The following is a 12,796-nucleotide window of genomic DNA, read 5'->3' as shown; positions in this document are numbered from 1 at the left end:
GATGGATCGCAAGCTTGTGTTAACCCCTTTTCCTTTCAAAAACCTTCCTGTCTCATATTGATAGAGGAGAACGACCATCACTTTTCAGTAAAATAATTAAAGGCTTTTATTACAAATAAAAACCTAATTATAGGTGCACTTAAACCTTCATTACAAATTAGCATTTGAGACACGTACTTAATCATTTATTTTAATAAAGGCTCTTTATACTATCAATTCCTATTTAAACATACATACATTATGATAAATAGAAAGTAGACAATTGGATTGAGGCCTTTAATAGCCATGAAAAGTGTTTCTTTTCTCTTTCAGCAAGAGATAAATGGCTTCCTTCTGATCCCCAGCTCATATCTGAAGGCCTGTATGCCATTGCTGTAGTGCTCAGTTTTTCCAGGATTGCTTATATTCTGCCTGCAAATGAGAGCTTTGGTCCACTGCAAATCTCCCTGGGCAGAACGGTGAAGGACATCTTCAAGTTCATGGTTCTGTTCATCATGGTATTCCTGGCCTTCATGATTGGGATGTTTATTCTCTACTCGTACTACCTTGGAGCCAAAGTCAACCCAGCTTTTACCACGTGAGTACAGTGACAGTCCGTTTGACAGTATAGCCTGTGAGCCTTCATTCAAACAGTACTGTTCAGTTCTTTCATTGACAGCAAATGATACTTTAATAAAATAAAATCTGTCCTAATGATTTCCATTTAGGAGGTTTTAGTATGTGGTAAAGTAATCCACTATTTCATATACAAAATACAGCAGAGCAAGGTTTTATTTAGCTTTTTCACGTCCATTCAGATTTTACACTTACTGTAACTATATTTAATTCTTCATACAGTAAGTGCTGCAAGCTGCCCACAAAAACACACTGAATATTATTACACAGGAAGAAGACTTCATTTGCAATATTAATGAATTTGATAACCCAAAAATGCCCATCTAAGCAGGAGCTAACAGCTTGAGATTTCAAGTGTCCTTGTGTGACCCAAGCTAAATTGAAAAGCATAACATCAGCATGCCGACCCATGAGGTGACTCCATTGCCTGCTAATTTCACACTGTTCTGAACTTGGAGGAAACTGTTCGTGGCAAGACATGGGAAGTAGAGCACGTCCTTAAATAGTGTTGCATTGCATTTCAGTTTTTAAGGTTTTTTGCAGCATTCAATTTTACCATCCAACCAGTGCTTGAATTTAATTTTTTACTTGCAGTAATTTTCTTTTTCTTTACCAGCAGAGAATGTATGATTAGGAAGTAAAGATGATCAGTAGCTGATGTAGAAAGTGCTTACCAACAGATATAAGTGGGGTTACACAATTTATGTACAATAACTGAGCTGGAAAACTGAAAATAATTACTCTTCTAAATATTTGCTTCCTATTCCACGGGAAAGAAAAGGATGAGTAACTTCCACTTTTTCATTCACTGCACTTACTACAGTTTTTATCTCTTAAAGCAACAGTGTGCAGTGGAGTGGACTTGAAGGACCACACATTAAGTGTCCCATTTTAAAGGCACTGTTGAGTTACCTGTCTTTCCATGGAACCAGCAATATTTATATGATTAACACACTGGTTTCAAACTCCCCTAATGCTCTATTTAATCACTGTTTTATGTCTTGAATCCTACCTAAACCTTTTCCACTTTCCACTGGTTTCTTCAGGATCTTGTATTGCTGATGTCATCTCCAGAGCTGTCTTATGAATATCTTTCAGAATTATGAAGTCCTGCATCACGCTGCAGGCTACAAATAATCGGTTTTCCTTAGTCTATCCAAGTATTACATTCCCTTCAACCGGGAATTGTTAGTATTTGAAAATATTTCAACTTTATTTGCAAATTTGCACCATTACTTCTGAAACACAAGTGCAATTCCATTTAAAAATAGTCACTTGGTGAAGATGTGTTAAAATTCTCTTTTGTGCCCTTGTTTAGAGTTGAAGAGAGTTTTAAAACTCTGTTTTGGTCTATCTTTGGACTGTCTGAAGTATCATCGGTGGTCCTAAAATATGATCACAAGTTCATTGAGAACATCGGCTACGTTTTATACGGAATTTATAACGTCACCATGGTGGTGGTGCTGCTGAATATGCTGATTGCCATGATCAACAGCTCATATCAAGAGATAGAGGTAAGGTGATACTACTTCAAGATGCTACTAGCAGATCGGATCAGTTGAGCACCTACACAGAAATCGAAATGTTTATTTGCAGGATGGGACTCAGCTGTGTTCACATGACGTCAGAGCTTAAACCAGTTTTTGTGTTTATTCGAGCTTTATTGAAGCTTTAATCAGAATTTAGTAACCTTCAGTATAGTTGCAAATAAAGTTAAATTGAAAACATTATGAATGTCACATACTTCATGTATGTCTTTTACTAAGAACAGAAATTTCAGTCCCTTTTACTATTCTTTGGACTTTTTAATGATTGTTCTACCCTTTTTTTTCAATGTGGAGGTAAGAACTGTATTCAGAATTACATACTGTACAGTAGGTGGTCTAATTATTGGATCACTTTCAACAGTACCCTTCTTGGATTGTATGCTACACTCTTTGCTTTTAACAATTTGTCCTTTTTCCTGCTTGTGCACATTCCCTGGATGCCGACACAAATACTTTTCCATAACTGCACTTACTATGTCTAAACCAACCATTTTAAAAGTTTAGTTCTTAAAGGTGAAGCTGTTTTAATCTTTGTAGAAGATTGCATGTTTGTAAAATTGTAAGCCTGTTCTTTACACAGAAGAACTTCGTAAAACACAATCAATCATAAAACCATAAGCAACAAAACAGGACTACACTGCCTGAATGAAATGAAAACCCAGTATAATATGAATACAGCTTGAGGAAATACTTCCCTAGTGAGAGATCCAAGCTCAAAAGTTGTTTTTTTTAATGGAAAGGATAGTATTCCACAAAATAGGATAGGAAACACACAAACAGGACAATTCAATGACACCAATTTACTTACCCAGCATGTCAGCTTGGAAGGAAACAGGTAAACCAATAAATAACCCACTTGTGTATGAGGAGGACTTACTATTGACATTAATTTTTCTAGCTAGTTTTAGCTTTAAAACAACCTTTAAATAAGATGCAACTTGTAAATTGCAAATTAACAAATTCCCTACACATGAAATTGCTCATTTACATAGTTTCTAAAGTAAGTAATTTCCCATACAGGTAAATCTCCACATAATATATGTCATGTTTTCCTAACTATGTGGAAATAACTCATATTTTGTCCTCAGTGTGATAGTAATACATGCCCCCTATGCACACACAGATATATAAACAATGCTCATTCTTACACTTCAGATCTGAACACCACAGAGTTTGCCTTTTATTAAATATCTTCCTGAAACCAATTGATGTGAGAATATCTCTCCCTGATTTTGCGAAGGATGATGCAGATGTGGAATGGAAATTTGCTCGGTCAAAGCTGTGGCTCTCCTACTTTGACAATGGGAAAACACTACCGCCTCCTTTCAGCCTTGTGCCCAGTCCAAAGTCTTTCTGGCACTGCATCAAGAGAGTGGTCAACCTCTTCAAATGTCGAAGGAGAAGGCTAAAGAAAGATATTGAGCTGGGAATGGACAACTCCAAGTCAAGGGTAAGTTCTCAAACCTCTGCATATAGATAACTGCACTATTTTCTATGGGATATTAGTAATAAACCCCCTATCCTTTTTGTGTCGCTATTGACCTTAAAACTTTGTTCATGCAACAGTCAAAACTTTATTAAAATCATCAACAAGGTTCAGTTGTGTTTGTTTTAATATACAGTGTTTCAAAAGGAATCATGAATAGTTAAAAAGCCAGGCTAAAGCAGTGATGCATTCTTCTGTTAGTGACAGAGCACATTTGCCCTGGTTATTGTTTTCTAAAAAATATACTTTTTTTGTCCACTTTTAATGTAAAAGATCAAAAATGTGCATTTTTTACTAAAAAAGGCAAAAGGCTTACGTACTTAAATTCCAAATAAAAATGTGTGTTTTTAAATACATTCTTAATTTTAAAAGACAGAACTTTTGTAAGGCAGGGATATTCTGTGAAGTTCTGTTTTTTAAGTGATGTTGATTCAAATTCAATGGGGTTTAGTAACATATAATGCAAAACAGCACATTCCATTATGATAAAGAATAGTCAAACCTTGATAAAGGCTTATATAATCAAATACTATACTAACTTAACTGGCATACACAAACACCATCAAACTCTTTCCTAGCAACCACAGTCATACAACACACACTTGGTTTTATGTCTCATCTGTAGGGCAGCACCTTTTTAGAGTAGAGTGTCCCCATCACTTTATTGCAGTATAAGGACTTATACAGACCACAGGACAAGCACCCCCTACTGGCCCTACCTCTTCCAGCAGCAACCTTAGCTTTCCTAGGAGGTCTCCCATCCAGAAACAGGCCAGGCTCACACCTGCTGAGCTTCAGTGGTTTACCAGTTGTGAGCTGCAGGGTGATATAGATGTATCTTAGCTAAGTGTGAATGACATTTAGTTGTACAAGATTCTATTGTACAAGTGTGAGTCGAAGTGTGAGGCTTGCATGAAACAATGATCACCTGAAAAGAATGGGATGCATTATCATAGCAATACCATGGTGATAATTTGTATAATTTGTGTTTTATTACTATTATTGCAGTTAAACCTTTTCACTCAGTCAAATTTGAAGATTGCAGAGTCCCACAGCTTTAACAGTATACTCAATCAACCAACACGCTATCAGGCAAGTAACCATCGACTTGGGTATATGCTAAATGTTTTGTCCTTTACTGTAATAGGTCTATTCAATTTAACAGTATCGTAATTAAACCATAATGATTGGTTGAACTTGCTATTTCAAGACATGTGAATGAATACACTAAACATTCTCCTCTGTTTGACAGCAAATAATGAAACGCCTCATAAAACGCTATGTGTTAAAGGCACAGGTTGACAAAGAGAATGATGAAGTAAATGAAGGTAAGACTGTCTTACATCATCTTTATTAAACCCCATGATTTGCTTCTGAACAAAATACTGGAAATGATTGCATAATTAATTAATCTCAGAATTTCAAACTTATTTGAAAAGGTATTTTTATATTTTTTTATATTTTATATTTTATTAATGATTTAATTAATACATTTAATTAGTATTTTGTATTCCTGGCATTTTCTATATCTGCCATTAATGTCCATTCCAATCCAGCATGAACTCTAGCCTGGAGGATCATGCCATTAAACATTAAACCCAAAGTGGATGATGCTGTAATACATCATGCAGGGGGTGCCTTTTCAGATCATGATGGGATCAGATCCTCATCAGATTCCCTGATGAGAACTTTAACTTGTCTAATTGAATTAGATTAAATACAGCCCCTCAATGACTGCAGTATTGCAGGTTTGATATTTCTTTTGAAATAATGATTGAGTAAGACAGGTGATTTGACTCATCAATTGAGAAATTAAAGATCTGAAATGGAATAACAATAAGAGGACCCTCAATGCCTGTTCTATGCAGGTCCTTCATACATGATTTTCGAAGTACCCCTGTTAACCAGTTGTATATAAAAATGTTATTAAAATTTGGCCCAAGGAGGAAGATGTTGTTGAGCAATTTAGTGTATCCCCTCATTGTTGCCTACCTGCACAGCATCACACACAACATGACAAATACAGCACCAAAAAATGTTTGTGAACCTCCTGTTGATCTGTATTCCCACTCATCTTAGATCTAAAATGTAATTAGACCTTCATGAAAGTCTAAATAAATCATGAATCTTTATATGATTAAACGTAAAAAACACCATTTTTGACTTTCTGATACAACACTGAATTCACGATTCCATCAATGATGTCAAGTTTCCTTGTCCTGAGGCAGCACAGCAGTCCCAAATCATGATACTCCTACCACTCTGCTTGATGGTCAGGAAGATGTTCTTTTGATAGTTCTGTATTTTGTATTAGCCACACAAAATGTTTCTCCCTGCGTCCGAAATGTTCAGCTTGTTTTGAGCCTTGTTCTTTTTTCAAGGGCAGTGGTTTCTGTCCAGCTGTCCTTCCATGAAAACCATTTCCATTCATTATTTTCCCGATAGTTGAGGCATTAACACTGACATCATCTACAATGAAGGAGTTCTGCAGATCCTTAGATGTTACTCTGTGGTTCCTGAATGAGTTTTAGGGTTGCACTTGGAAAGAGCTTTACAGGATAACCAGTTTGAGGAAGAGTCATCAAGATATTACATATTTTCCAATATATTTTCCATTTCTAGACTGTCTATCAGTGCCTTGATAAAAATGTTTCCAAATGGTTTTGTAATCCACTCCAGATCTTATTCAGAGTCCTTCTTTAAATTGTGGCATAATATGTTTCCACTGATTTGTATGGAGAGCACCAAACTCTGTGAATTATACAGGAAAGGACCACCCAAACTCAGTCCTTGTTTACTTCTTACCAAATGATTAAATAAGGGTGTCTTGCTAGATATCATTTAATTGGGAATTCAAAAACTTCTCCTTGGCACTGTATACAATACCTATTTTAATTTACATAGTAAACATGAACATTCTACCAGATTCTAATTTGTGTATTTCCTTTATTGACAGGACTTGTCATGACTGACTGGCAAACAAAATAAGCATAATCCTTATAAATTAAACTACATGATAAATATACAGTATATATTTTAATTTAGCTAAGGCACAATTACATACACCCTTTATTGTTGCGTTCAGTGCTAGTGTTATTGCTGTATTTTTGTGTACTTCACAGGTGAACTGAAGGAAATAAAACAGGATATATCCAGCCTTCGTTATGAGCTTCTGGAAGACAAGTCTCAAGCCACAGAAGAACTGTCCCTGCTGATACAAAAGCTCAGTGATAAACTCAACATTAACACAACGAGATGTGAATGATGTGAACAGCAGGTTACAGGAATGGCTTAACTGTCAAGCTGAAAGAACTAATGCCATTTATGATTTGCGGTAAATTACAAAGACTTCGATGTTCAAAGTGTCAGCACTCCTAAACTAGCAGCTTGAATTTCATTCCTTACAAGCTGGTGTGTTCATTTAAGACCATTTTTGCTCCAGTTCCTGGCAAATGCTTGAAAGCAAAGAGTAATGAAAAATCCGAAAATAATTCAATAGTTATATAGTTTTGACAGTTTCCAGAACGGTATATGTATAAACCTTTCTAACTTACCTCACTGCTATAGTGACCTCTTGAGTTTTACTGTGTTTGGTAATAATTACACTGTTGAAAATGGTTTGGATACTCAAGACATCAAGTTCATAAGATATAAAACATTATGTACATAAGGGTAACACACTGATCTTATAAAATAGCACAAACAATGGCAATAACAAATGCGACTTGACATTTTCAAATTAAATTATTATTATCATGATAAATTTATTTTCATCTAGTTTAGCATATGCTTAAATGACAAAATATTTATTTTTCTGTAAGAAAACTTTCACACATTTTTAAAATTGGTTCATGAAAAAAGTGGTCAGTATTTCACCATATTTATTTAATAAGTTTTTTTTAATAAATCTAGCTTTTAGATAATACTTAGGGCCTAATCCTATGCTGTAGACATGGTAAACATTGTTCCTAGAAGATGTTATGGAACAGTACACACAATCATCTTGATAAACTAGGACTATAAAACATTTTCTACAATCAGTATAGTTTCTTTTATTACAATGAAAAAAGTTATGGTTTTATTAGGATTTTATACTATTAAACTGTTGTAATATTAACTATTGTTGACGTGTTGATATAAGTATTTATAACCATCTGTATGATGACTTAATACCATGAAATCACTTTAGAGTTGTTCTCATTATTTTAAGAAACACGTATATGGATTATTTTTTTACTTCAATCTGGCTAGTATTTTTCTTATTAAAACAATGTCTGGCAGGTACAATTTGTATATTTTTGCTCTTAAATTTAGTCAATTTACAGTTAGTTCTCAGCATTCAGAAATGATATTGCACCTATAAATATTCCTTCTGGTGTGAGTTTTCAGCTCTATAGGTTTTCACAGTAAAATATTACTGTAACATGTTGATTTAAAAAGCTGTATACTTTTGTATTTGATTAATCTATGCAGGGTATATATATATTGCTTTTGTTCAATGCTGATATAGGGTGAAGCGCACATAGAACATACAAATAATTTTGTAATTAGAACTGTTTATGTAAAAAAAGTTTGCTTAGAGGTCATTGAAAGTTTCTTTTTTAAATAATCAGACTGTAAAAACTGTAAAAAAATAAAAAGATATAAGATTTTAATCTGTACAATGATTAATACTGTAATCATTACTAAGTTATTACTATAATGCTTCTAACCATAACTTGCTCTGTTAATGTCACAAAAAGAAATGGGTCTTGTTCATGAAAAAGAAAATCTGTTTTTAAAGCACTTCATTGGAGTACTCAAAGTTGAACTATGGTTTTGAATAACTGGAAAAATGCATACTGCTGAAACACAAATATTTCTAAATATAAAATGCCAATGTACTCTGAATTGTGCATTTTCATATACACCTTTGTCTCTACAGGACATAAATATTAATAGACATATTAAGACTTCTGCTTTACTCAGTCCATGTTGAATTGCTACGTTTTTGTATTTATTTTTTATTCAAAGTGCTGGTAAAGCTTTGGAAGAAAAACTGGTGGTTTTCTTTATTCTGTCTTCATTATTTTTTGCTATGTTGCTGTTTAATTCCTGAAATAATAGGGTACCACTAAAGATACAAGTGTTTGAAACAGTGTTGGATGAGGTCTTTGGAAACTCTGATGTATGATGTTTCAAAACTTGTTTCTAAAATATATCATGCTCTCAACTCAACTGCAAACAAGGCAGACAGCTGGTCAATTAGAGCCTCATTCTGTAATCACGTCTGGCCATCTAAGACTTATCCTGTTGCTCCAAATAATCTTTTCTTTTGTGGCTTGTTTTCGAATTAGGGAAAAACTGTAGTCAATCAATGGACATCCAAAGAAATTGTGACAAAGAGTGTTATGTAAATCACAAAAATGATTTGCCTTTTGATCGATATTGTAAAAGTCTCTGTATTTTTCAGTGCATCTTCTGATGTTAAGCAGTAACTCCTCCAGCGTGTTACAAAATCCAGGTATAGAAACTCATACTTTGGAGCCAAAGTAATTATCATTTATCTGTTTTGTAAAGAAGACAGAAAACGCTTTATATATTTTAATTCAATTATTTCATATTACTTAGACTTTTCTCATTTTCTATTGAGTTCTTCACACATACGTCTCAGATGAGCTTTTGTAATGTACAAATATTTCTTGGACCTAGAGATTTTTTCTAACAGAACAATTTAAATCAATTAGCTCAAACCTTCCTGATGAAAACTGACAAGATCTGAACAAAACAATAAATTAAAATCAGGATTAATTATGAGCACTACCTATAGCTGTCATTTCAAATTCTACGTTCCTTCATCTTGATTTAATTATCATTCTTTGTGAACCAAATAGCATTTATTACACATGCCACTGAGTGACTTATACAAACAAGTGACAGCATCTCTCTCTGAGAAAGCTTGTATTCCCATTTACCCCATGATAATCATCTCAACAGCTCACTTAATATATTGCACAGTCTTACCCATTCAATGTAAGTGCAGCACAATTGCACTGTAAAATCAATGCACCACCGCCATCTTGATATTTTAGGATTAAGATACAGTACATTAAATTGATTATAGTATTACATCTTCTATCACAGTCAAAGCAAAGTCCACTGGCAGCAAAGTTTGTCCATATGCTGTTAACGAACACGTAAATGTTATTTCCTTGCAGAAATGTAGAAAGAAGAAACATTATAGTGTTTTTGTGCAAACTCAAACCACAACTGAGTAGCTCATGTAGAGTGTTTTACCTTACCTCTGCAGCTCAGTGGTTGATTTGTCATGACTTGTCATGTTACTGGATAAATTCCTTTGTGCCTCTTTAAGTCTTAAACAAGGCAATTTAAAGCGTAATTATCACCAGGCATACCAATCATAATTTTAGGGTGTTTTTCCTAGATTTTTGCAAATATCGGAAAACTGGAAAGGAACTATAGGAACTATAATCCTGTGCCATGTGACTTCAGAGAAGCGAAACAGCTGATAAAGGCTGTAATGAAATTGCTACAGGGAGGGTAAATCTTTTGTGCTGACAGTCATGTGAATGATTTCGCAGCTGCTTTGGCAATAAGTACTACATTATCCCACTTACTATTTTAATGTGATACCTAAAAACAGACTAAGGCAGCAGTGGAGAAGATTTCCATTTACAAATATACCTATAATTACTAACAGGTTCATACATTTTTATCTTTACTTCAAATGACAGGGACTACTAGCAGTAACGGCAAAACTATGTATTTCATCCATTGTCTGCAAATGCTGAATCCAACACAGTTCTGCGCAGAACCAGCGCCAAACCCAACTGAAGCAGGACAGGGCATGAGGCAGGTGGTGTGTATTAGAGAAGAAACACCTCCATCACCCCCAGAACGCATATCTGCTGGTCGCTTTTCAAGGGAAATATGCTGCAGTTCCAGATTTAAATTGTGCAGTGTAAAAGTGAAAAGCATGCTGTTATACAGTTGATCCAATTGTGAGCTCTCTGCTAAATTGAGACTTGACCATGACCGGGTGTGTGAGTTGGGGAAAAGGCTTACTTTTTTAATTACTGTGTCATGGACAGGAATTACACTGGTGACAGGGTGTGAATCATAGGGCTGGAGCTGCTGATATGCCACCTGCCGCAGCAGGGAAGGTCAGTTCAGTCATAGGTGGAGGCATCAGGAGTCAAAGAGCAGGAGTTTTGGAGAACAAAAATGGCTTCCCACTCGGAACTAGCACTACATTTACATCACCCCTGCTGCTAGTTGTTATTCTGGTCCCCCTCTCATACATTATTGCGTTCTAAGGGGTATAGCTTTGTGGATTGGGGGGGGTGTACCCTATTTTATCTGCCTCTTGGGAATTAGGTATTTATTTGCTTATTTTTGTGCTTCACAACTGGCCACCGAACTGGTCTGCCCTGTTCTCGTGACAACACTGCCAGGGAGCTGGGCACCACCAAAACCAGTGCAGGAAGACGATGGATATGAGGAGCAGGGGGAGCTGGAGACTGAAAGAGGCTCAACACAACCTCTGGCTGCCACAGGAACAGAATCCACCTTGTTCAGAGAGCAGGTGTTGTGATGAAGAAGTTCCTTCTTGCAGGCCTACGACTGCAGTGGCCCAACACCGTGGGCTGGGCCTGATTTTGTTCCTTCCATAGAGCAGGGACAATGCTATGCTATGACATACGGGGCTCCTTTTAAGCTGAATTGCTCCCCCAGCTGTGCCACTGAACAACACAGGGAGGAGGCTGGAGGCAGAACGCTGGAGGGGTAGGATGGGAGAGCTGGGTGGGCGCCGAGGTACAGGAAGAGGGGGTAAATCGGGAGGTTTGGGAAACTGAAGGCTCCATGCGCTGGTGCAGAAGCACGGGCCTGACCCTTTAAAAACCGTCTGTCGCGGAGCCTCCCGTCAAGGAGAGCGCAATGCGGCCTGGGAAAGCTGGTGGAAAAGTTGAAAAGGTAAGGCAGGTGAGAGGCCAGCCATTTTTATCCAGAAGAGGACATGTGAAATCACATTTCTGTGCCATGGGCTTGCATAAGTAAATGTAAGGCTGATTGTGCAGCAGGTGTTTAATACGTATGAGAGCTTTAGAGAGGAAATTGCCCACGTACAGAATGTTACATGCAAGGCAAAATCAAGTCGAGCCAGCATTATGTGAGGGGGGTCACAGCTGATATACTGTACTGGAGTGACTGTTGGTCGTGGCTAAATCCCAGTGTTCTGCACTTACCAGGATAAACACAAATGGAGCTTGTTTCTTTCCAGTATTGAAGCGGAGTGATTTTGTGGATAGTGAATGCATGAGTTGGATGTGCTGAAAAACAGGAGAATGATCACTGGCACATGTTGTGTTGGCTGCTCCCCCTGGATTTCATATTTTGTATTTTGTATTTCAAATTTGGAAGAAGAAGAAAAAGCAATTTTCAATTAATTACATGAACATTGCTCTTTTTTGTCCAAAAACCTTTACATTTTGGGACCCACTTCATTCACCAGCGAGTTGAAGCAGCACATCAGCCGTTCTGAGCCAGCAGCCCCAATAATACTGAAGTATTTTTGTCTGTAATTAAGCCTATAATTATAAACGTTTCGTACATTTCATATGTTTATATGCCACTGGTTATACGTAGATTTGGGAAAGAAAAAAATGTTATTTGTACACAGAAAACTTTCTGACTTTCAACCTTGATCAGAAGAAATGTCATGAATGTCGTAATTTCCTTTTTAGTGCGTTTCCATCATTCCAAGTAGGACTGCATTTCTATAGATACCTGTAATATTTGCATTTTTCTGTAATTATTTACTGCATGGTATTTAGAAGCCAAACAAATTTTAAAAATGTGATCTTTTTTTTGTTACGTTAAAACACTACAACTTCCTATATAGTTCAGGTGGGTAGCTGCGTCAGCATGCGTAGGCTGCAAAGGAACAAGTAATAGGTTTATTCCATGCTGAATAAAAGAAGCTTCATGCTTTTTTTCAGCATGGAATAAACCTATTACTTGTTCCTTAACTTCCTATATAGATCCACAAGAGAAATGTATTGTATAAAAAGAGTTGTATCTCGCTCGAAGTCATTTAACACCGTAGCGGAGAAAGTGAGGAACAGTAGTGCCATAACAGTGACCAGTG

General features: G+C 36.2%; 1 protein-coding gene across 1 annotated transcript in view; it reads left to right on the top strand.

Annotated features, from left to right (window-relative positions):
* trpc3 (transient receptor potential cation channel, subfamily C, member 3) overlaps nucleotides 1-8,306 on the top strand; it is a 31,624-nt gene extending 23,318 nt beyond the window's left edge. The window contains exons 8-13 of the mRNA XM_088917987.1: nucleotides 313-577; nucleotides 1,934-2,129; nucleotides 3,403-3,612; nucleotides 4,657-4,740; nucleotides 4,901-4,976; nucleotides 6,771-8,306. Coding sequence (XP_088774113.1) covers nucleotides 313-577; nucleotides 1,934-2,129; nucleotides 3,403-3,612; nucleotides 4,657-4,740; nucleotides 4,901-4,976; nucleotides 6,771-6,913 — 974 coding nt within the window. The 3' untranslated portion in view covers nucleotides 6,914-8,306. The remainder of the gene's footprint in view (nucleotides 1-312; nucleotides 578-1,933; nucleotides 2,130-3,402; nucleotides 3,613-4,656; nucleotides 4,741-4,900; nucleotides 4,977-6,770) is intronic.
* Nucleotides 8,307-12,796: the final 4,490 nt, after the last annotated feature.

Source organism: Atractosteus spatula, chromosome 1, assembly GCF_055471065.1.
Source record: "Atractosteus spatula isolate fAtrSpa1 chromosome 1, fAtrSpa1.hap1, whole genome shotgun sequence".
In the NCBI taxonomy this organism is placed as follows: domain Eukaryota; kingdom Metazoa; phylum Chordata; class Actinopteri; order Semionotiformes; family Lepisosteidae; genus Atractosteus; species Atractosteus spatula.
This window is presented reverse-complemented; position numbering and strand designations above follow the sequence as displayed.